General features: G+C 49.8%; 1 protein-coding gene across 1 annotated transcript in view; it reads left to right on the top strand.

Annotated features, from left to right (window-relative positions):
• The window catches only part of LRRC75A (leucine rich repeat containing 75A), an 81,353-nt gene that overhangs the window by 12,435 nt on the left and 43,682 nt on the right, over positions 1-25,236 (top strand). The window contains exon 2 of the mRNA XM_086763301.1: positions 16,089-16,217. Coding sequence (XP_086619427.1) covers positions 16,089-16,217 — 129 coding nt within the window. The remainder of the gene's footprint in view (positions 1-16,088; positions 16,218-25,236) is intronic.

Genomic DNA, 25,236 nt, shown 5'->3' with positions numbered 1-25,236 from the left:
CTGTTTCTGACCTTGTGCATGCACGGCTTTGGGCTGGTTGGTCTTCCCTCTTGTTTTTCCTTCCCACCCTGTTGCTGTCCAGAGAAGGAGGATGGAGAATTTGGCCCGGTGCAGGTGACAGGGTCAGCCCGTCTGCACCAGCGCAAGGTTTGGCTCCGGTTTGGCTCCATCCCTCTTCAAACAGATGTAAAGCAGTTCTCTGATGAGATTAACTCCCTGAAATGTTGTAAGAAATCTACTTGGGGTGCTTTCATCTCTTGCCCATCAGCTGTTATTCTTCACCAACAGAAAGAAAATAAATAAGCCAAACTCCTCTCCCGCAAGCCATTTTTAAAAAATTCTCTTTTAGTGTTGTTGTAAATCAACTGTATTTTCTAGAAGGACTCTTATTTGCTTATGTGAACTCCCTTCAGAGGAGACCGAGCCAGAGCAAAAATATGGAAGCCTGAAACAATCCCAAAGGCAGGGGTAGTGCCGTTCCTGCAGGTTTGGGTCGTTCTGCGGCGCTGCCGCCATTGATTGCAGAAGGATGAGAGTGACATCCTGCTGCTGAGCAGTATGTGCAAAGTCCTGGCAGGACGCAACGCTGACCAGGCTCCATCTCCAGATACTTCATCTCTGACCGACCTGTCCACAAGTCGGCGAGGTGCCGCAGGGCTGATTTGCAGCTCGGGTGCTTTGCTGCTAATTAGATGGAATGATGCTCTCTCCAGAGAGGGTTGCACAAAGCAAAAGAAAGAGTTGGGAGAAGGAAAAATTGGTTTTGTGGTTGGGTTCTGGAGTAGGACCTGAGTGATACGAGCTTCTGCCGTATGTCTTTGTGCAATGCACACGTGTGGGTGTTCTTTGCAGAGGGAATGGAGGGGCAGCATCCCTCTGGCTGACCATCCGCCTGGTAAAGGGGAGGAGGAGCATCCTCTGGAGCAGAGAAAGTCCCAAGAACAGGGATGGTGGTGTCTGGAGGTGGCAGACCCACGAGGAGGGCATGGCGCAGCTGCTCTTTATCTCTTTCTGAACATGCATGTCAGGAAAGATAAGGGGAAGAAAGGAAAGCGATAGCACAAATTAAGTCTGCTTGTCATCCTGCTGGCGCTCAGAAGTAGCTTTTCCCAACCTTCTCTACTTGTCAGTGGTGATTTTGGATCAGCCTGTGGCGTGTTCAGAGAGAAACAAGTCTTTTTTCTTCTTGTTTAATGTCTTGCAAAAGGGATCTTTCCTTCAAGCACGATTCCCTGGTGTTTCTTGGGGGGAAGAAGGTCCCAAGAGTTGTTTGGTGTTGTTCTGTGTCAAAAGCCACCCCAGCCCATTGCGAACACCCTGGTTTACCCACATCTCTTGTGTGTAAGCCTGTAGGTGTCTGGTTCACCACGGGCCGGTTGCTTCTACACTTGGAAACCCACCCAGTGACAGTATTAGTCATGTCTCAGTGCCGTCTTGATATTGAAATCAGCTGTTTCAGGGCCAGTAGAGGAATTTCAGCCCAGAGTTGTGGATGTCTCGGTGGGACCGCAGCAGGGAAGGGAAAGCTCGGCTCGTCGGTGGATTAGGGCTGCGCAATGAGCTCATCCTGGCTTTGCTCTCGCTCAGCTCGTCTTGCATCAGGTTTCAGCGATTATTCAGCCCTGCGGTTGTATCTGGAAAACACTATTACAAAGTTGGTCCTGCGTCCTGACGGCTTCTAGGGTTCTTCTTTCTCTGCTGTCAACTTCAGGAGAAACTGGTGGTAAAAAATATTAGTGTTGGCTATTTTGAAGCTGGAAAATAGATGTTCCTGGCTTGTAGTGCCAGAGCTGTGGTGAGAGTTTCAAGCCAAAGACTTTGTTCTAGCACCTGTGGAAATATTCTCTGGCCATAGCATTTCATGGGGTCTGGTTTAGTTTTCCCAGGAAGGCTCAACCACCCGCGGAGGAGGGCAAGTGATTAGTAGGGTACTCTGTTACCACCGGTATTTCAGGCCTCTGCTTCTGGCTGGGGACGCTTCCTGGGGTGGTGTCACGTTGTAAGGAAATGGGGAAGTAGCCCAGGGCATGGAGAGAGAGCTTTTTCTTGCTGGGTGCTTTGCTGATGTTCCTCCAAGGTTTGTGTAAGGGCAGGTTTTGGCTGTCCCTGCAGAGTACATGAGCAGAACTCACAGGCAAGTTTCCCAGGCACAAAAACCACTCCAGAAATTGTCAACTTGTAGTGAACAAGAAAAACCCAGCATGAGCCGCAGGAATGCCTTCACGGAGGCTGGTGTGTGTTGGACCCCACTGGCGTGGGCAGCAGTGTTGGGGGTCAGCAGCCAGGTCTGGGGGCTGAAATTCAAGAGGATGCCAGGAATTACTGGAGGAGGAAGGATCTGGCTTCCTCATGAGGGAAGCCCTTTGTGTGGAGCCGGGTGTTTGGGAGATGCAGATCAGCCCGGAGTAGAGGAGGAGGAGGAGACGGCACAGTGGCATGAAGGGCACTGCAGACCTCACTCAGTGGAGTGCCATGAGCAATAGCTCACCACTGGCACCGCTTTCTTCTTGTATCTTGGCTTCTATGACCATGCTGAACTTGTGAGAACCAACTGCACAACTCCAGGCTTTTATCCTGAGCACCAGGATAGGAGCTGACCCAGGAACCGCAATCTCCGGTGTAAGCCTCTTCTAGAGCTGCCTCCTGCCTTGTTACTGGGACTGACTGGTGGTCTTTCTGGTCCTCGTCTTGCACCTTAACAATGGAGGTTGGGTAGAAGCCACCGGTTGGGAGCAACGAGAAGCAAAAGCCGGTACCAAAACCTGCGTTGCATCAGCTGGGAGCATGAGCTCTGGCGTGACTCAGCAGTGGAAGCAGCAGATTTTTGATGGAGCCATCTCCTGCAAAGTGAGCTTAAGGCACGGTTCTTATCACACACAAGTGTCAGCAGATAGCCCGCTATCATCTGCTGGGCATTGCACCGCCACAAATCCATCACGTGCTGAATTTCCTTTGCGGCAGCTTCCTGGGCAAAGGTATGTTTTCTGTCCAGGTCATCCCGGGTTTGTTTGGCGCACGCTGCTGCAATCTTCGCTGGGAAATGAAATGTCAACAAGAGCGGCTTAATGGCCCTGACTGTCAAACAAAGCAGAAATATTCTCGTTTTTAACTGGGGGGACTTTGACACCTCTTATTGCTGAACAAGACATTCTGCTGCCATTCCGAGCAGGAGGCAGCCCTCAGGCGGGCAGGAGGGGATGTGCTTTCCCTGCTGCCCCAGAGCCTGGCATTGGGGTGCTGCTGTGGGTTTTGGGGTGTGGAGACCACCTCTTCCCCCCTGTAAAGGACCCTGAGCCTGGAAATGGGGCGAGATGTGTGGAGCACTGCAGAGAAGGCTGGTTTATTTTCTGTGTCCATCCAGCATCGCTAATGAAACCTGGGATGAATTTATCTTCTTGGCCAAGTGCAGGGGTGCTCTGACCACGTGTGCGTTAATTTGTCGCAGCCCAGACAGCCCCCGGGGCTCGGAGGAGAAAGGCCAGCAGCCACCACCCTCGAGCCTTTCTGCAGCGATGTGTGGTGAGGACGATCTTAATAGCGCTTACTGGAAACATTTGCTGGCGAGTTTGCTTCTCAGACCAGCCCAGTCTGCAAATTGCCTGCGTCTCCTGGGATCTTGTTGCCTGCTTTTGTGCTGAAATGCTCTTCTGCTGATCTCTTCAGCAACGTTTCGCTCTGGCGAGCTGCTGGCTGCGGTGTGTCCTGGCCATTGCTTCTCGAGTTGTGCTCTGCCGTGAAGGGACTCGGGTAGAGAGGGCAGTGGCAGAGAAGTTTTGCTTAGCAAGAACCTGTATGAAGTGCTCTGCTAATCAAAACCCTTTGGCTGCAGTGGGATTTAAACATGTGCTTCTAGTTAATCAGGTATTTAAGTGGTTTTCTGACTTCTCAAGCATGAGATGAGATATCCTGAAGGAGGAGGAGAAGAGCAGAACCGTGGCCTCCCAATTAAATGTGTTTGCAAATGTGGACATTAAAGGCAGAAGTGTGTGAGTCTGGGAATGTGGGCTGAGCTTGGTTGGACTTAATTTCTACAGTTTGTTGAGGGGAAGACGCTCTGCATACCCCATAGGGACTTTGAGGCATTGAAGATGATGAGAAAGGCAATGGTTAAGTGAAAGAAGAGATGAGCTGGGATCCATGTGTGGTGGTAAAGGAATCTGAGCCTGCAGTGGAGGATGAAGGAAAGGTCTCACCAGCGCTGATGAGCTCCAGGGACGGGCACCTCCAGGAGAGGAGGGCTCTGCCAGGTACCCATGGTGAGAGCAAGAAGGCTTGAGGAGGGATTTTGAGGGAAATCATCTCCCCTTGCACCTTGAAAAGCTGACTTCACCCTGGAGGGACTAAGCAGTGTGGTTATCAGGATTAATTCAATCAGCTCGCGCTGCCCAGGGCTGGGTGCCAGGAGCCGGGAGCTGCCTGCATCTTCAGGCACCTTTGCATCGCTAGAGATCTGCTCGGTTTTTCCATCATTTTATCCTCCATCTTGCTGCTGGGGAAGCTGAAGAACAGAGAAATTAAGTTATTTGCCCAAGACTCTGCAGCAATTCAGCAACTAATGTGGAGAGCCCTGACTCTTGCCGTTGATAATGAACAGGCTTGGGGGAGTGTCCCCAAAACCAGAATAACTCCGTCATTTGTGAGATGTAGGGAGTCTTTGATCTTCTCCTTCCCCTGTGAAAAGCTTAATAACCTGCCTGAAAGCAGGAGGAGGAGGTGGGGAGAGAAGTGGGTAGCAGCTCTCCCTGGCTCCTGCTCTGCCTCTCGATTTGATGTTGGCTCTGACACCTTTGCAGTGTCTTCCTATGCGGACGTGGAGCTCGGTGGTGGGAAACCCTTGCCGTGTCCAGATGTCGGTGCCAGGCATCCTTTGAGGCTTCAGCTGTAGAGCTGTGCCATGCCTTGCTGGATGCAGCCTCAGCTCTCCTGCTATGTGTCACCTTGGCATTGTGTACTTTTAGGCACAGCTCCTGCAAAAAAAAAAGGCATTTCACAGGCTTGATGAGGAGTTAGTGGGAGAAGTGGGTGACACCCCTACTTTCCTCAGGCTGGAGCTCTGTGGATGTGGCTGGTTGCAGAGCGTGTCTGTTATCGTCCCGTAGTTAGGGGCTGGCTGAGCGCAGTGGGTATCTTTGAGCAGAAGCGCGTGTGGTGGGTGTTTAATGAAACTGTTTCTGAACCGCCTGCTGTCGGTGTCTGGAGAGAAACGAGCCGTCAGCTCCGAGTCTGATTTGTGAGATGGGATTGCTGAGGAGGCTGGCCCTTCCCCGCGCTGCTCAGGCAACCCCTGCCCCTCGCGTGGCTTTTGGGAATGAGGCGGATGGTAACCATGGGTGTGCATCTCCGTTCAGTGACGGAAGCCTTTTTTTTTTATTGTAATCACAAGGACATGATGGTACATAATATATCTTTTTTTCTTTCTTCAGGCGAGGTTAGGAGTGCCAGCCCTCTGTGTTAAATAGCATCCTCCCTGATTTCTTCTCTCTGCTGCGACCGCTTTGTACACGCTTTTATCTGGTTTTCTTCCTGGGTGTTTCTGCTGGCTGCATCCCACCGCAGGAGAACAAGCCCCATCGAGCTCGTTAGGTGGCCTGGCCTGGTCTTGAATATGTCTCCATATAAATATGCAGCATTACAGCTACTGTGATTATTATGCGAAGCATAGATTATTCTAGCATACAAGTGTGTTTTGTATTGATTTGCCATTGCTTTGAATCTCATTACACGAATCTGCTTTATTAATGGACTTTGTCCGTGCTTGAGATTAACTGGGATGCTGGATTTGCAAATGAAAGAATTGAAATTCATGTTGTCCGTATTAATTACTTGTGCGCCGCTGGCCTTCTTGGCAAGCCGCTAGAAGCTGGGGAAACCTTTATTTTTATTCCATTCCTGTTGCTATGTCTTAAGTAAGAAGATGAGTTTGGTGCTGTGGGAGTTGTTTGTTTTGCTCCTTTGCTGGAAGCCTCTTTTAACTGTTGAGAAGGCACAAGCGTAGAAAGAGTCGTCATCGTTGGTGTGGAACAGGTTGTTGGTCACTCAGGATAAGTCTCAATGCAGAAAGGGGTGGGGAGGTTTTATTTCAATGTCGAGTTCAACCCAATTTTCTCATCTCTTGCTTTGAGCTAAAGCCTACCTGTATCTTGTTTTGTCTACGGTTTTACAGTGCAAAAATCTCTAATACACGTCTTCCTGCAGCGATACATAGCCAGATTCTTGTGTTAAACGCAGCAAGGGAGCTGTAAAGGGTAATTATGCTCTACTTGCTGTTGGGAAACCAATGATGTACCTGGGCTTCAGGTGCCCACATGCCTGCAAGCCAAGACTGAGATGAGAAGACCTGTTGTGGGTCAGGGAAACAAGATTGCTCCTGCAGCCGCTTGCCGGCAGTTGATGCTTAGGTCTGGCCAGCATGGAGATGCCAGTGCAGTTCATCTGATGCGCATGTGGGTGGGAGGAAGAGAAGGCAGAACTCTGTGTTTGGGAGGAATGAGGTGGGGAGCAAGCGACAGGACCTACGCGGGGTGGTTGCGGAAGAGCGGCAGTGCTGTGTGCGGTGCAGGACGTGCACGTGCCCCTGTTTCTCCGGTGGGACGCACCCGTAGGTGCCCACGCAGAGGACATGGTGCTCAGGCTAAGACAGGAGAGGAGCGTACCCACTGCCTTGCCTCCCAGGGCATGATTTTGGCTACAACAAAACATTTTGCCTTCTGATTCAGCTGTGTGTTTGCTTTCCAGAGGTACCGACGGCAGCCCAGGAGCGTGGCAGCGCATTGGAGATTACTTTGGTGTGCTTAGGGTAGTGCTGGTTGTGGACGTTGCGGTGCCTGGCTCTTCCCTTGCCGTTATCCAAACCCATTTTTGTCCCTGCTCTTCTCCCACCCAGGCTCGTGCAGTGGTGACATGTTTTTTTTTTTTATTGGAGTCGGCTGCAATTTGTTCATTTAAATGATCTTTTTGTAATGTTCACATAATGCTGCAGCAGCTGGTTTAAAGAGTTAATTGAACATTTCTCTCTCACAAAGATGTCTTAAATTACTTCCCTTGAATAACCTGCTCTGGGAAGAGCTGTTGTTGAGGAATCATTGACGCTTATTTTTTTACTAGCGCCGGTATCAATAAGATCTTGGGTTTTATTCTGGCACCTATCTGCTTTGAAGGATCCCAAAGCAATTGTCAGAGCATTTGTCTAGCCTTCCACTGCCGAAATTCGGTCCCTTTGAAGTAGAGCTTAGCATCCGCTGAGCGGTAACAATGCGTCCCTCCGTAGCTAATGCAATAATAATCAACCCAGGGCTTGGAAGAGAAAGCGGGGTTTAGATGGCAGTTATTGGATTGCAAGCTCTTATTGTATGTGCAGTAAGGGATTCATTTCTTTTGGGCGCTGAAGGGGGGGTCCGGGAGGCTTCCCGGCGATACGGCAGCATCATTAGCGATGCTGCAGGTTCAGCGTGGCATGCCTGGGAATTTCAGGGCTGGGGATGAGGTGGGAGTGTTTCCTGGCAGCTGGCTGCGTGCCGGCTGCTTGGCAGAGCTGTGCATCGAAACAAAAACCCCATCTCAGATAGGTGTGGGTAATCCCCGTCTCGGCGGTTTTGGCAGCGCTGCTAGCACAGACCTGATTGATGCCCTGAAATTATCAAGTTTCTTTTTCCGTCGTTGGATTGCAACAGCTCTCCCGGCTGAGGAGCGGAGGGGAGATCTTTGGAGAGGAGCGTTTTGAGTGGGTACAAAAACAAATGTGACTTTTCACCCGTGATTTGCAATTCCTTCTGTACTTGGCTGTGTCGGGATCGCCTTCTCCTGGGAGCAGCCGATGACGCTGTGCTCGGAGAAGGCTTTTCACCCGGCGGGCAGGGCTGCACCGTGGTACATCAGGAGGAGACCCGCGCTGACCTGCTCCTGAAATCTCTCGCGGTGGCAGCTGCTGGAAACTGGAGATGGCAAGGCAATAAATCCTGCTTTCCCGCTAATCAGAGGCTGGTTCAACGGAATTAATGCCGGAGCCGGGCAGCTCATGCTGCGTTGTGTTAATCTGTGAAGTGAGGGCAACTTGGAGAAAGTGGCTGGATTAGAGAAGGGAGGAGTGAGAGGTGAGGGTTCCCGTTCTCTCCCCTTTTTTTCTTAGAAGAGAGGGTTGTCCCCAGTGCAGGGCCAGGTGAGGCTGGCTTTCCTGCAGGCTTATCTGGGTTGTCCATCACATCAGCCAAACTTCAGCTCTGGGAAAATCCAACTGCTCTCAGTGTCCTCCCTGAGGTCCCAGCTGGGCAAGCCTGACGGCAGCTGTGGGCCAGCTGCAGCACATCTGTTCTCCTGTCCATCCATCTGCTGCCATGCCGGGTGCACTGCAGCCAAGTCCTGGTCCTTCCCTTACTGGAGTCTCTTCCTTCCTTTGACACCGATTCCCCAAAACTTACAGGACCTTAATTACCTTTGAGACTTTTGCCAGTTCCCCATAGTTTAATGAGGCTGGGGGATGCTCCGAGTCACCTGGGAAGGACAGAGAGGTGGAAGGATGGACAGACGCCACAGTCGCTCAAGCCTTGTTTCCCGTTTGATTCATTATTATGGCTGAGTCACGATTTTTGGACTCTCTTTGTAGCGTGCCCATAGCAGAGGTGTTTGCAAGGGTGCTTGGCTCATTGCCGTGCAGGTGGGGGATAAGGAGGGGGCTGCATGAAGTGCATGTAGGCTCAGTGTGGGCCCAAGAACTCTCATCAGTTGTAGCGTGTGGGGAAACACGTCTGTAATTTCAAACGGGGAAAGGCATGTGATGGAAACGCTGCCGTCGTGTTGGGAATCGTTCACTTGCTGTCAGCCCAGATAGCGGGCTGTCGCTAACAGGCAGTGGAAATTATGAGGAGGAGTGATTCCTCCCCATCTGACAGTGTTGTTTTCTATTTGGAAATCTCTTCCCCTTTCCTGCAAGGAACTCAGTTCTGCCTCTTTTTTTTTTCTGTTCCTGTAATACTGACTGTAGAGACATGTGTGTGAACACAGCGTGGTACAATATCTCCATGCATAAATAAAAATCTTCAGAGCCCATGAGGCATCCGCTGTCACCTTCCAAGGACAAGAGTTGTCTGAGCTCCCAGTTACCTTCAGCAAAACAGTGGGGGCCTAAAGAAAGACTTAAAAATGTGACTAGTATTGATGGGTGATGAGCTGCAAAACAGATGAGGCTGTTTTTTGGCTCGAGGAGCGGGTACAAAACCCACGCAGAGTCTTGCGCTGGCTGTGCTGGAAAACAAAGGTGAGAACAGCGTGAGTGGGATTTTCCTGCTCCAGTTGCCTAAACATTAGATGTCTAGGATAAGCTCATTAGAGGGGCTTTTCTTGGCAGATAACTAAGAGACAGCCACGTTCAGAGGCTGACTCAGCACAGCTGCCTGAGAATAGGATGAATCATCGTCTTCGTATGAATTTACAGTAGACTGAGCTTAGGTGACAAGTCTGGATCCCTACCTGACAGGAGATGAGGTGCGCCCTGTCCTGTAAATCCATTTTCCGACAGAGATCTTGGAGACTTTTGCAAGGGAAAATAAGTTTTTTTTTTTTTTTTTTTTGCAGGGGCAAGAGGTGCGTAGCCTCCATCCTTGGGATCAGCCGGTGACCCGTGCTGGGGCAGGAGTCCCTGTGCAGCCCCTACTGCCTTTCATAGTCACAAAAAGAATTATAAAGTGAAGTTCTGTGTCTCACCTGTGGTCTGAATGCTCCTGCCAGCATCCGGGTTGCTCCAGCAAGCTCTTTTAGCAGACACACGAGGATGGAAATGGCAGATGCTTGATTAAATTTGTCGTATTTCCTTTTAATGCTTCACCGCGGAGTTGTTACTGGGAGTTCCAGCAGCAAGAGCAGGGTTAATAGGGGTGGGTGCCTTGCAGGGCTGATGCGTTAACCCTTTTTGTTTGGAGTTTAGCCATGTAGTGTGGGGGGCTCTGGGTGGAGTTGGCTAGCAGGAGGCGAGGAGGCCGTGAGAGCGGCCCTTCGGTGTCTGCACTCAGCTGTTGGCAAACTGGAGAGACCGGTGTGTTTGCCCACAGGCTCCTCCACCCCTTGCCCTTAGACCTGTGGCTTTTTCTGCCCCCATCCTTCCTTTGCGGAAGGAAAACCGTGGGGGATCGCTCTCCCTGGGAGCGTTTTGACGCAGAGCAATAGAGGCTCTTGTGCCTTAGCGCTGAGGCTGCCGGCAGGTTCCTGCTGTCACTGGTGCAGGCTCTGCGTGGCCAGCGGGATCCTGGCGTGGGGCTGGAGCCCCAGCTGGAGTGACGGCCACGGATTGATGCACTGGGTTGGATGGGAAACCAGGATGTGGGCAGCTCCCGCTGGTTTAGAAGGGATGAGTGAATGATGTTTTGTGAGCTTAAGACGAACGCTTGTCTTAAAGGCAGTGATGGATCTCATTTTTTTTAATTGTTCAAAGGGAGGCCTGGAGTCACCTTCCCCAAAGAGTGTTTCCAAGCTTTTTCTGTACTGGGATCCCACTGTAAATCGGGATGGGATGGGTAGCTGAAGCTGTCTATTCCCATTAAACACCCACAGGCGCTTTCCTGAAGAATTCTGTTAGCTGTGGTCTGGCCAAGCTCCAGTTGGGGTAATTGCATTTGCCTCGCAGTTTAAAATAAACGCAGCTCATTCTTCTGCAAATCTCTTATTCACGGTTGTTTATTATCTGGATGGCGGCGTCATATCTCTGGCCATTAATCCATCTCTCCGAGTGTCTATAATTCCAGCCTCCTGGAGGGGGTTCAAGCTGCCGCCATTTATTATCGGAGTCAACCTGCCAGGGAAATGTTTACTTCTTCCCTGAAACATGGACTCTTCTCTAACTGCGCCTTCACTTGAGGCTTGACTGAGCAAACGTCGGTTCCAAACCAATGTTTACTCTCTTAAACAGAGAATATCCCACATATTTAAACTCTGTTTTTGCGTCATGCTGGTGCGTTAGGCATAGAAACCCGCAGTAGCAATTGGTGGTTTGTTTGGGGGTTCCCAAGGTGTTTCTGCAATGCCCCATCCAGGCGTACTGGTCCCACCACCAGCTGCCTGGTCACAGCCAAGCCGTGTGTGACTGCTAACTGCTGCCTGCTCTCTTCAGAGATGTGAACTTGGACATCTTTGCATTGCTGAGGTCTGTTTGTTTTTTTGGTTTTTTTTTTTTCCCCAAACCTGTTGGCAAGTCATTACCTTTCAGAGATTTTAACGCCTCTCTCAACCCATGAAATTTGTTCCTGTGTTGAAAAGCTGTTTTGGGAAGAGGAGAAGAAGAGATGGATGGACAGTGTGACTATTTCAGCCTTGTTTTCCTTAGGATACCCAGTTAAGAATTCAGCTGGTTGTAGCATGTGTAAAACACCTTATTGCAATGTATAAATGGATGGTTTATAGGGGCTGTACGTGGGTGACCATGGCTTTTGGGCTGCAGTAAATACAGCAGGTGGACAGTCTTTCCAGCAATCTTTCCACGTTGCGTGGTCTTATCTCATAGGAAAGTAAAGCAGCACCAAACTTCTTATCTGTGAAGGAAATGCCGGAGGGCTCATCACATGTAAAACAGGTGGAGGCTTATCCTACGTGCTATAGCCAGCCGTGGCTGATTGCGGCTGGAAAATCCATAAATACCACATTTTACGGTGGCTTACTAACCTCCTAAGTGAACCAGACATCAGAGGATTTGTGATGGAGTCAAACATCCTAAAGATCAAAGGCAAGAAATACTTTATTTGCTGGTTTTCAAGGGGGTACTTCACAAGGCATGGGGGTTGAGCAGCTAAATATGTCCCCCGTCGAGAAAACCAACCCCATGGCCTTTGAGCAACCCACGCTGCGCTCACGGTTGACTCACATCTCACATGCCTGCCTCTCTGAGCTGACCTTCCTTGCTGCGCTGTTAACGCTCACCTCATGAAATCATTTTTCCCAGATAAGTTGTGGATGATTGATTGCCCACGATATTAATCCTTCTCTTCCTTCATGCCCGACCCTTGTTTATCATACCGACCTCTCTGCTTGGAAATTCGTGATGCTGCCCTGGCTATTAGTGGAGATAAGAAGCAGTTTTGGAAGAGATGCTGGCCGAAATAACAGCTATCAGGATATTTATTAGCAGCTGTGATGGCAGGAGCTCGGGGTGATGTTTTATACAGTGACCTCATTTGGGCAGCTGGTAACTGCATTCCCTCTGTGTTAATGAAAGCAGCAACAGCATAACCTGCTTTGTCGTATGACTTCTCACGTGGACCTGCTGAATTTCCCTCTAATTGCGATTCAATTTGCAGTGATAAATGGTTTAATAAGCGAAAATGGGCTTGACTTCCGTCGTGTATGGCTCCTTGTGGCTTTGGGGAGTATTGCATGATGCTGTGTCTCGTGGAGACACAACTTGGAGTTTCAAAAGCCGGTTGCTCAACTGTTAGCTGTTGTCATACTGCAATTTTTGACAGGCTGCAGAGGGGGAATAACAAGTTGTTCTACCCGGCAGCAGGGAAAGATAAGCTGGGGGTACAGCTCCCAAATGCCTTGCATTTATTTTTCCTTATTCACTGGGAAAATGACGTTGCTTGGGTAGTGTTGGCCTGGGGAAGTCAGTGGTGAACTCTGGATTTGGGCTGGTTTTTGCGGGGAAGGGCCGTTTCTGGGGTAGTTGCTTGTAAAAGGGACCCAAGCTGAAGACAGCATCTAGCGCAGCATCAGCTCTTGGGGCATGCTTGGGGGCTCACTTGGCTTGGTGTTTTTCCAAAATAATTGGATTCTCCTATGCCTTTCATGGCTGTAGCTGGGAAGTTTCTGTTGCTGGCTGCCATGGAGGGAGGCATTACATTTTTCTGCTGGACTTTGATTTAAATTTCTAATTTCTTCACAAGTTTTTTGGTTTGGTTGGTTTTGTTTTTTGTTTTTTTTTTGTTCTGTTTTGTTTGTTTTTTGTTTTTTTTAATGTAATAGCTTTGCATTGCTATGTTTGCAGAAGACTCCTCCTCTGGAGGCTGAACACTGCTAGTTGGTGGCAGGAAGCTTTTTTTCTGGTGGGTACACCATGCCCGAGGACTGACAAGCAGTTTGGCTCTCTCTTGGGCTCCTAAAGCTGGAAACAAATCCAATAAACTGCAGGAAGGGCATGGGCAATGGGAGGGAGGAGGCACAGCAAAGTGAATTGAGCAAGATTCTTGCTTTTCTGCTTAGTCCCAAATAATTCCCTCTCCCTGCTCCTTAGCCTGGCAAAGCAAGGCTTTAGCTGATGTGCTCGGTAAGGTTTGGTGAGACAGGCCATGGGGCAGCAGCTCAAGTTGCAGGATGCTGCCTAATGTCGGGGTCGGCAGCTCCTTCTCCAGTGCCTTTTGATCCGCTCGCAGCCTTGGGGTTGCTTCAGTCGCTTCTGCGTTCTTGCCTTTCTCCGCTTTCGGTGTCATTGATGCCAAAGCTGCTGGAGTCGGGCGTCGGTGCCGGCTGCTTCGCAGGGGTAGATGTGCTGTTGAACGTGCTGCTCCGGAAAGTTGTGGTCCTGCCTGGCTCATAAATACCATCATTTTAAACCCTGATACCCTTCCTATTCGAACATTGCCATTCAGGTAAAGATTCCCTAGGAAAAGGGAACGTGCTGAAAAAACCCAAGCGACCCGAGCCAGATGCTGGGCGTTTTCTCCAAAGCTAGCGATTCGTGATGTGCTGCTGACAGCGTGAACTGGTGTGAAGTTATTAAATTGCAGATGAGCTCATCACTTGGCCTCGCACAAGTTTCAGCCTCGAGTGGCTTTAAACTATTACATGTGGTGGAAAAGAGACAATGGTGGTGTGGCGGAGAGATTTGGGGAGCAGCTGAGAAAGACATCTGTGCCTGAAAATGTGTACCAGGAGGGAATGCTTCATGTGAAAAATGTAAACTCTCCCAGGAGACAGGAGGATAAATTCTGCAAATTATTGGTTCTACATTTTAATTGTAGCTCAGGAGAAAATTGTCAGAGTTTTGAGATGCTTAAAGGGAAGTGGCAAGATGCTAAGCCTGGTTTGATCCTTGAAGATCCCGGTGTGTTGAGAGCTGCGTGTGCGGGGTCACTTCCACTGAGCCCCAAAACCGGCTCCGTCGCGTGGTGGTTGCCAGCGATGCCGTAGGACTGCGGGCCAAATCCAGCTCTTATTTTGCTTAATCCTAATGCTGAGCTCTAGCAGACTGGGAAGGTGACATCCACACTGTTGTTAGCAGAGGTGTTTCTTGAAAGAGTGGGAGTTTCCTTTGGGAATCTCCCCACTCTGTTATCTGCACAATTTCTATTTCTCCCTTTTTTCCTCTTGCAAAGGAGCCTGAGCTCCTGAAGCCACCTGGTTCTGTGTGATCACCCGCAGATCCACGCAGTGCAGAAATACCTGAGGATGAAGATGGTCTTGAATGAAGGAGTTCTTTAGTTTTTTCCAGCCTAATTAAACCCAACCGTGCCGGAGCAGCCTTGGTGGGCTGGCCTGGCTGTGACAGTGCGGCTCCCGGGAAGCGCGGCGTGCGCTCTCGTCTGAGCTCTGCGTCTGGAGAGATTAATTCATTTTCTTTAAGTGCCAACTTGGCAGAAGCCGTGGGATCGATCATAAATTGGTTCAGCCGCTTTGTTTTCCAAACTAGGTATGTTTGCAATCAGCGGGCGTGTTGGCCGACTGGGTTTTGTGGTCGGTTGGATTTGTTGTTTTGGGGCTTTTTTTGGTGGTCCCAGCAAGGGAGAACAGCCCCACATGTGTGGGTTTTTTAACTGTCTCAGCTCTTTTTTACCAAATGGTGTATTTGCCATCCAAGTGTCGGCAAAGCCGGCGTTGACTCCGTCGGAGCAACGTCCCTAAAAATAGCAAGGAAACCGGTATGCTGAAGACTTGCCACCTTGTTTGTGACACGAGCTGCAATTGCACCCTCTGACTGCTACAGCCTGTGCCTTAAGATGGAATAGATTTTTATTTTCTAAGTTAAGATTATAATTTTCAGCCTGTCTGAAGTCACAGAGCATCAGCACGTACAGCCAGTGTGCCATCCCACGCGGTTTATTGTGGCTGGAGCATCTTTGAGCTCAGGCCAGGCTCCGGTTTATTGCAGGGTGCCAAGGTCTTGTTGGCGTGGATTTGCTGTATTAAAGCGCTGGGGGCAGGAGAAAGGGAACTTTTCCGTGTAAATTATTAACTAATTGTGTGCGTGGTTGTCAATAGTGAGCTGCAAACTGTGACCCTGGTGCGGCTGAGCTCGGGGCATCGACCGGAGGAAGGTTGTCTTGGGATGCTTTTAACACGCCCCTAAGCTGATGGAATTGCAGAGTTGATCTGGAGAATTGTCAGGGCTTGGGAGACAGTCCTCACCCTCAGCCACCCCTTTCTGTCCCCGTCTGTGACCTGAGCCTGACAGGGATCAGGAATTTCGGATAGTTAAAGGTCTTGAATTTTTTTTATTTTAATTTTTTGTATTTTAATTTTTCCTCGGCTGCTGCTGAGGAACAAAACGTAGTGGAGATGAAATATTTGAAATAAACAGAGTACACTACATATAACCCTTCCCTCCCTTGTCCCTGTGCACTAATGTATTTCATATCATGATGAGTTCTCTGCCAAAATTCCTCTAATTATTATGTCTAAGGATTGAAAATCAGAGCAAATAGTATTGGAGGAGACCTCAGAAGGTCTGATCCATCCCCAGGGCAGGGTCAGCTCAATGTGAACTGTTCCTGACACATCCTTGTCCCATCTCCAACGGCAGAGCCTCCACCCCTTCCCCAGGCAATCTGCTCTAGCACTTCGCTCTTCCCAAACCCCTCCAATTTATCCTCCTGTTTCTTTTGCTGCGTTTTTAGGCTCTTTCCCTCCTCTCTGTGCACACCAGACCCAGAGCATGTCTATGCTGTGTCTATTCTCCAATTCCAGTTTCATGCTGATCAAGCTGTCGTGTTTGCTGGAGTCATCTTTGATTTTACATGGTTGCAAGCGTACTGTTCGCCCTGTCTTGGGTGGTGGTGGGGATCACTTTCTCCTTGGCTTCATCATGAGGACCACCAATGTGGGCTAATTTTAAGATCCTCGCTACCACTGGCTTTTGTAGCACATCTAATATTGCTCCTTTACCATGTTTTCTGCAGGATTTAGGAATGGAGTCGACCTCTCTGGATGATGTCCTCTATCGATACGCCAGCTTTCGAAACCTGGTGGATCCAATCACTCATGACTTGATCATCAGCCTTGCTAGGTACATCCACTGCCCCAAACCGGTAGGTACCACAGTCACATCACACCTCCATGACTGTGCTGACTTGGGAAACTGTTCTGTCAGGAGCACGGAGCTCCCCTCTGAGTTCCAGGGAAAAAGCCTGCTGGTTGCTGCTGTGCTTGTGTGTCTTTGGAGAGAGAGGACCTGCTTGGAGATCGTGGGTTGATTGCACAGTATCTGGCTTTCCAGCTGACCAAATGACGTTCACCTAATGTTAGTACTCTGGCTGTGAGCACTTTGTTTTGCAAATGATTTCTGCTTTCTGCCACTTTTTCTTTCTGTGTTAAAGACCTTACCCCATCAGGAACATTTTTCTGCCTTGCAAGGATAACAGCCCATTCCTTGCCCTTGTGCGATGTTTATCATGACCCTCAATGACGAGAGTGTCCTTGGCTGTGCCTTCAAGGCCAGGTTTCCAAAAAAGCGCAGCCTCCACGCTGCTGTTTGGGCTTGGACAGGAGCAGGTTTCTCTCCAAGCGCAGCCCCAGGCAGATGTGGGCTTTTAAAACTCTTGGCCACGTTTACTTGCTGGTGGTTCTAGCAGCATAAGGGCTTTTGAAAATCCCAGGCTGGCTCCCTCCCTTCTCTTCCACGATAAACGTGATGTCGCGTGGTGGCTGCTGGCTGTGTGGATCGTTAGGGTTTCTTTCCCCAGGCTTTCTGTTAAATAAGCAATGTTGTCTGTGTCTGCTTCGCGGAGCAGCGTAGGCTCAGAAAGGTGTGAAGTGTCTGCTCTCTCAAAACTCGCTGGATGAGGAGGAAGAGAGGTAAGAGAGAAGGCCAAAAGCTACCAGACAGTGATCACAGGAGATGTAGGTGATATCAGATCTCTGTGGACTTTTGATCTTGTAGTCCTCCTGTGCTGCAGTTCCCTACCTGTAATTCTGGGAGGATGGCACAGCTGTGTGAAATTGGTGTGATGTCTCCTGGCACTAGAGTCGTGGTGGCATGTCACGCAGCAACGGTGAATCGGTTGCAAACGTCTCAGATACGCGGCTTTTGGAGGAAATAGCTTTCTTCTGCAAAGCACTGTGCAGGCCGTAGGGCGAGCGGGAGCTGTAGTTGGTGATGCTCCCTCAACTCCTTTTGAAGTTCCCAGGAATGGGCTTCCTCCTAAGGAGACGTTTCTGTCCGTATTTCGTCTTGTCTGGTACAGGTCAGAGTGTGGTGGGGGAGCTGAAGGCTCATCTGTCGTGGTTGTGGTTTTATTCTCCCCTGCACACTGCTTGTCAGGAGTTAAAGTTACATTTAAAATAAATGGTGTGAATTGCGGGAAGAAGCTGAGTGATGTTTCTCCGTAAGCCCAAAGGAAGGTTTGCAGAGCTTTCTGGTGGGGTATCTTCATCATAACAGCTTCCCTGGGAGTGTGGGAGTGGCACAGCTTCCCTGAACTTGCTGTCTGGAACCAATAGGCTACCAAAAAGTTCACTCTGAGCAAAAAGGAAGCCCTTCTACCCCCATAACCTGCATTTGGCTCTGGTCACACTTGCAGATGTGATGGAGCTCTGTTTGAGGGCCACCAGGAACCACCTCCCAGACCACGTTATTCCCAGCGCTCTCCTTCCCCACCCTCCCAGTGCTTCCCATGCCTTTTTGTCCTGGGGAAAGAGCTGCCTGGAGCAGCACCATGGCATCAGTCATCCAGGTTCACTGCAGCACGTAAGACTTCATACGCTGATGTAACCTGGAGCAGGGAGGAGAGGTGGAAATGCCCCAGGCAGGGCGTGTGTCTGATGTTTGTGGGTCCATCCCCTGTGCTGCAGAGGGGTGCAGCCCTTCCTGTGGTCCTTCCAGGGGGAGCGGCACCGCCGATGTCCCAGCCACGTCTTGAGGGGCATATCTGAGCAAGACCTGGCTCCCCTTGGGGATCACACGCTGAACCCCAGATATTTTTTGAGTGTTCCTGGAGGGGATGTGTGCATCTCCCAGCAGGTCCCAGCAAGCTCATCAGGCTTCTGAATTCCTGCCAAAAGCACGCTTGTTGCGCTCCGTATCCTTGGAATTTATTGGGGAGAGGGGCTTGTTTGTTTGTTTGTTTTTCCCTCCTGGAGACAGCAAACTCGGAGTTAGCTCATCAGTTCTCATCTCCGCTGCTGAACTGCGAGGTGTTTACTGATCTCGCGTCTCCTTTTGATTCGCCTGTGGCATTTTTAAGCTCCTCCTGGGAAGGGACCGTCCGTAGGTGCAATGTGCTCAGTGCTGTAGGGCAGGGGTCTGAGCTGGGGCTTGAAGGCATCGCTCTCCTGTACTTACTGCTAATAATGGATTTTTAATTTCCTGTAAGATTGTATGAAGGGATGGAGTCATTCACTACTGTTTCTTCTGGGTGTTTTAATTAATAATAGCCTCCACTGCTACTTAAAAATGAGGGGAAATTACTTTTTTGGAGTAGTTAAACATTTCTTTAATTTTGCTGAGGAAAAGCTGCAGTGATGCTGGGGTGTGTCTGCCTGCGCTACGGTGTGAAACTGGCTCTGGAAGTGCTTCAGAAAACTCTCTACACTCAATAAACCGTGCTGGGAAGGGTGGAGCGCTTTCAGCAGCCTGCAAACGTGGCTCGGGGACATTGCGGACTCGAATCTCCATCCCTAGACCGAGGATGGATGTCCCATGTCCTACAGCATGAACGCATCCCTGTGCTGCGTAGCTAAACCCATGCAAGGATCCCGATACATCCCTGTCCCTTTTCTCATGGAGAACGGGATCCTTCCCTCTCTCCTCCCTCACGGGGCAATGAGATGGGAAACTGGAGAAACCTATTTTCACGGGCGTGTTTCCAGGCAGAGAGGCCCCATTCCCCCCGTTGAGGTTACCCTTTTCCAAAGCGTCGTGACTAAGCTGGTTTCTCCTCCACGTTTTGCCCTGGGAGACTTAACGGTGAGCCGCGGCCAAGTGTGCGCTCTGCGCTCCTCGTAAAAATAACCCGCGGCCGCTGATGCAACGGCAGGCTGCTCCGCTGCCGAATACCTGCTTTTGCATGTCTCTTTGCACGTTTCTTTTGGCAGAGAGCACTGGGAAGAAGTTAGTGCCAGTGTAAGCGTAGAGATGCACACTCCTAATACTGAGTCATGGGCTCCTGGCAAACCGTGGTGGTAAAATGTGCAATAGCAAACTCAAATATCGGCAGCCCGTGCAGCACTGAGGCTCTTCTTCTGCATGAGATGCTGCTCGTTGGATGCACTTGGTCCTCCCCCCATCCTTTGCACCACGCCGTGCAGTTGCTTTGGAGCTGGAGGAAGGGATGGCTTCTCTGGGTCCGTGGTCCCTTACGAGGCTGCTGCAGCAGATGCTGGCAGGTGGCAAGTGTTCGCGTGAGAGCGGCGACAGCTGTGTTAATACAGCAAAGAAAACAGCACCGCGTTGTGCCGTGCAGCGAGGCGCTCCCTCAGGGACTCGCAGACAGTAGCGTAGCCCTGGAGCATCCCTGGGAGATGGATGGGTGTTGCCTTGGAAAGGAAAGCAGGGATTGCGCAGGTGACAGCGCGTCCAGCACAGCAGCTCCTGGCCCACGACTTAGCCTTGCTGGGGCTTTGGGTGCCACTGGCTGTGCTTCAAATCCTCTTTTTTTGGTAGCTCAGGATGCTGGGTGAAAAGTAATTTAATATCAGTGTTTGGTTGTGATTTTCTGAGACATTAATTTTCTTTATGCCTCCCAAAACCTTGCATGCCTTAGTCACCTAAGGCATCCAGTCCTTTTTCCCCTCAGACCTTTTTCTCTCCCTGCAGTTTCTTTGACAGAGACTTGGCAGCAATGAACGAGAGCGGGGAAAAAGCTCAGGGCCAAGACTGTTGCAGAAGTTTTGGCTTTTGCTCTGCCTGCTGAAGGTACGCCGTGGCACAAATATACGTGAACGTCGGTTGAGTTGCCCGCATCCGTACGGAGGCGGGACAGATGGGGCTGACCTGGACTCTGGTCCTCATTAACCAGCTCCGTTCAATACGTGTCTGCTCAGGGTCGTGGAGTCTGACTTTCCTCCTTCCTCCTGGAGAGAGCACTTCCCTGCCTTTCTGTACTCTTTCCACTCTTCCTCTATTTATACCACCCTTAGCTTAAAGGTGACCCCTTGGTCTCTCCTCTGAGCTAAAATAAAAGTTGAATCGTTTTTCCAAGCTCTGGGTAAACACATCCCGGTCTGTATGGCCAGGAAAATTTGGCCTGGGCTCTCCAGCATGGCTGTGGCTCAGCACAGTTCAGTGGATGCTTATTCCAGCGAGTAAATTCAAACCAGCAGCAAGGCAAGGCGTTTAACTTTGTGCTGGAGGAGCCTGGAGCGCTTTGAATGAGCCCAAGTGTGGAAATCGTTTGGGTGAGCTTTTGTATGGACGTCAGGGTATGTCGTGCAAAGGCTGGACCGTGTCTCTCCAGGCCCCGCTGAGATCCCAGCCTTCCCCGAGGCGCTTGTGTCCGGGTGACTTTTGCAAAAGGAGCCAAGTGAAAACTCTTTTTCCAGATCACTTGGAAAGTCAGGGTTTGGATTCAGTCCCATCCCTACTTACAAACGTATCACGCAGTTCAACCCAACCTGGGTGTCTTGAGCACCCCTTCCTCGAGGGGCCGGGACGCGCCTGCAGCACGACCACGCAGCGTCTGCAGAAATGCCAGTGGAGCCGTGCGAGAGCAACCGCCCAGCTCTGGCTGGGGCTTGCCAGGTTGCTAGCTGGTGGGGACGCTTTCAGGTGGGATTAAAGCTGCCGTGTCACGTGAACGTTGTGTTGAGTGGTGTCTGTAGATGTTGTACTCAGTGTTTATCTCCTTGTGCAGCCATTGTAAACCTGGGGTGTTTATTGTGCCCTAGAAGAGGCAGTTCTTGCTCTTCAGGGAGCTCTCAAATTGTGCAGCAATGCTTTTCCAACAGGGCGTTTGCGTAGGATCAAAGGCGCTTGAACAAGTGTTTTCTTCCCCATGGCCATGACCTTGGGGCGGTCTTTTATCTTCCTGCCTCTCTCCAACCCCAGCCCCGTGGAGTGGTGCCAGGCGGGTTCCTCAGAAAGCGGCTCAGCCCCAGGCACAGCCCACGGCCTCCCCTTTCCGAAATGCGGTGCTGGGGTGAGGAGGCAGTCGGTGCTGCTGGTGCTCTTGGCCCCTGGGGCGATGTCTTGTCCATCCAGGGTCGCCCAATGAATGGAGAAAGGGGACAAAATGCTGTAGCAAAGCCACATGGCGTGGGACGGAGCTGCCCCGATGCCCTGTATCTTTCCTACAGCCGCTCGGGTTTCCACTGGGAGTTCTTCCAGGCAAAGGAGCTGAAAACACAAACACGTAAGGAGCAAAGGGCCCCTGTAAAAAATTCACAATTCTTTCTGCCAGCAGGAATATCTGGCCTTAAACTATTGGAAAATTAAATGGGTTTCTTTTTCCACAGACCAAAGCCACATGTATGGATGACTGATGACTGTGATAGGGAGTGAGTCAGGCTTTCCTCCGGTTTGAGGACTTGTTGAATGTGGGATAAGTGCTGAGAAGAGCCAGGAGAGAGGAGAAAGTGAAGCCTTGGGCAAAGGCTGAGTTTTTCCCTTGCACCCTTGGGGTGTTTGATTGCATCAGCTCTCACTGTCCTGGAGATATGTACCATGGAAGCTCCTCCAAACCTTGGAGGCTGCTCAGAGTAAATCCAAAGTGAGATTTGGGCTTTGCTGATCCCCATCTTGCTGCTTTCAGTGGAGGAAGGCTCTTCTGCTAGACGGTGGCTGGGGAAGGCCTGGCAGAGCTGGCATCCCAAAGCCCAGCTTTGCCTGTCCATTTTTTTCTGTCAGTGCTTGCACCTCTTGGGCTGCAGCTCCACTAAGAAGACAGGTGAAAGATGGAATCCCATTTCCATGTAGGGTGCTAGATATGGGCAAACATCTCAGTGTGGAAACTGTGTGCCACAGACGACGTGGTCCTCGCCTTCCCCACCAAAATCCGAGGTGTTTCAAGATACATGGTGACAGTAATGCGTTAGGGAGGGCGTTTAAAAACTCTCCTAATAAATTGATGTAGCTAGAGAGGTGACACGCTGGGGCTGGAAGCAAAATGGATTTTGCCTGTGTAGCTCCAGGTAGAGTGAAGATCTATTTTCTTCTTTGCTTCTGTGTCATTTGAGAAATACGTGCTTAGCCACGTCCCTGGCTCGGATGTCTTTTCCTGCATGAGCTCTGAATTGATCAGGTTTGCAGTCTGGGTTTGATTACATGAGTTGTCACCCATGAAAACAAGAAAGTATAGAAAGAGAAAGTGGTTACTGGGACCTGGATGAAATAATCTGTTTGTAACCCTTCTTCAGCCCCATGGTATAAGGATTTAACTTCCAGAAGATGTTAGGTTTTTTACGTCCTGCATTTTTTAAATGTGTTATTTCTGATGGAGCTGCATTGAAGCTAAAATGAGCATTTTCCCTCTTATTTACTATCCTGTGTGCTGTGATGTGTGGCTAAAACTGTATTAATAAATTCAGTTTATACAGGACAACTATCATCAGAATACCGCGACCACCAACTCGGTGCCTTTATCCCCAAACCAAGCACGTAGTCCAGCTCCTCCACCTTCTGACCTTGAATTCAAACTGTCATTCCAAGTGTCTGACATCACACTCGGTTTTACAGCAGCAAGTTATACGTATGCAGCGATGACGCATTGAGGGACACGCAGGCACGATCTGTCAAGTGAATTTGTCACCCTCAGCCTCTTACCTTTTCTGTTTGCTATTTGGTGTGCAAGGAAAATGGGTCTCGCGCATCTTCTCACAAAGCTCTCGGATTCTAGATGCAAAGTGCTACAAGAGCACTAAGTATTACTTGTTCTTGCTGTAAGAAACATCAGAAAAGGAAGCTGATTTATGAATGAAAACCCTCTAAAACGCCAAATACCTGATATAAAAGCAAAGGGGATGGTGAGGATACAACTAAGTCAATTGTATTCTGTATTCATGGCTCTTTTTTTTTTTTTTTTATTTTTTTGCTGGTCTTGCTCCAAGTGTGAAGACCAGTCTTTATGGGTATTTAAGACATCTGCAATACATTACAATATCCAGCTGTATTAAACAGGCTGCGAAGCTCAGACCCCACTAACAGCGAATCTGGTTCTTTCCTAACTTAATGTGTCATGCCCTCTGCTCATCTCCTCTTTGCAAAAAGAGAGATGTTCTCTAAAGCCCCTGCGTGTGAGCTAAAGCTGAGCAGAGTGCCTTGGAAACGGGGGAAAATTGCACTAGAGGTTTCTCTTTGCAGAGGTTTTTTCTTTTTTTTTTTTTTTTAATATTAAGGCTAAAAATGCATAATGGTGAGGTCTAGATGGCCTGTGATGGTACCACTACCAGCAAATTGCTACTTTCCTGTGTGACATGGGACTGCAGAGGGGAGAGGGGATGAGCCCTGCCTCAGCCTCCTTGTCCAAACCCCCTGGGATGTGAGGAAGTCTCTGCTGTCCTCGTCCATCCCCGCCTGGTGAATTTGCTCCCCGGCACTCGGTCTGTTTGCGCGTGGGGATGCCGAGCGATCAGTCGTGGTCTGATCCACGGTGCTGTTCTGCTGTTCTACTTTTCTTTTTGAAAAAAAAACACACCTCGCCAGCATCCGTGGGGAAGTGGCAGGATGCCACTGTTTATTTAAGCACGCTTCATGGTGTAGGAACCCAGGGACAGTGTTCCTGTCCTTTAAAAAAAAAAAATCCATTAAAATGCCAGGTAGATTAACTGTATTTCAAGCATAGCACCTTACAAAAGATGCTAAGTCTGCATTTCCCCACAGCACCAGCGTCACGGCAGTAGGATGAACTGGTCTCTGTTTGCGCAAGACACTAATTTTTTGTTAAAGAGATGGGTGGGGAGGGTTTGTCTGCCCTCAACCCCCGGGTTGCTTTGTTTTCCCCTCTCTGAGGCAGCGTGTGATGGGTTAACCCCCCCTTTCTGGCTTGCTAGTATCTGCCTTGGATGTCTGGGCTAATTTATGAAAATTATGGCCTATTTATGAAAATTAGCTACCTCTTTTACAGACTTTTGTACCAGTTTTGTCTCTGAGGGAAGTTCAGCTTGTGATGGGAGTTGAGCCTGTTCGGTGAGGCAGGCGTGGAGGAACAGCCCAGGGAAGCCCACCCAGCACACCCTGTCATCAGCGACGTAAAAAATTCCCTTGGATTAAAAAGTATGGAGTTTTTTATAGGATTGGGGTAAAGCATGGCAGCGTGTGCAACTCTTACTGCAGCTGGAGAGACAAAGAAGTCTTTCTCATGTTCCTGGCTACCTAACTCATACCATGTGGGGGTCAATGAGTGGAGAAGCTGTGATTTGAAAGTCTCTGAAATGCTGCAGCACAATTTGGGGTGAAAGAGGCTGTATAAACATGAATTTTGGATGAGCTGACTGAGGCTTTTCAAAAAAGAAAAAAAAAAAAAAGAGTCTAGTGTGGCCAAGGTGACTTTTATCAAACTTTTATCTTTTTATCTCTTTTGAGTTGCTTAAACCCAAAATCTCAACGCCGGTTGGCAGAATTGCTGCGCCCCTCACTTCGTTCCCATGATAATAAGATGACCTTTCCCAATCACCGCGTAACCACCTGCAAACCCTCCTAAACGCCGCAGGCTGGGTTTTGTCAGCCTGGGGGTGGATTTTGCCGTGTCTCCAAAATGTCAGGTGCCACGTGAGCCAGTGCGTGATGCGCAAAGCGCTGCGTGTACAGCTTCCCCTCTTCCGCCAAGCTGTCGAGAGCATGTTGGGTAAGACCAGTTGTCAGTGACGGGCATCATCACGCAGGTCGGAGCTGGAGCAGAAGATTAAAAAAAGAACCGCTGGCAGGAAAAGGTATTTCACGGTGGCCCCATGTTTTCTCCAAAGGCAGCAGTTGCCAAGCACCCAAAGTAAACTTGACAGCTGACTCTAAGGCAGAAGAGAAGGGAGAAGGGGACAGAAAGAAGGGGACATGTCAAAAAGAGAAGGAGAAGGTTTGTGGCTGCATTTTGGGAGGATCTACTAATTCTTTACAGTGGGTCAGTTGTTTCTCCCCCACCTCTTTGTTTCTCATCCCAATTTCTTCTCCTCTAGAGAAAA

This window comes from Chlamydotis macqueenii, chromosome 19, assembly GCF_036417535.1.
Source record: "Chlamydotis macqueenii isolate bChlMac1 chromosome 19, bChlMac1.mat, whole genome shotgun sequence".
Classification (NCBI taxonomy): Eukaryota; Metazoa; Chordata; class Aves; order Otidiformes; family Otididae; genus Chlamydotis; species Chlamydotis macqueenii.
The sequence above is the reverse complement of the archived record's forward strand: the minus strand, read 5'-3'. Positions and strand labels throughout refer to the sequence as shown.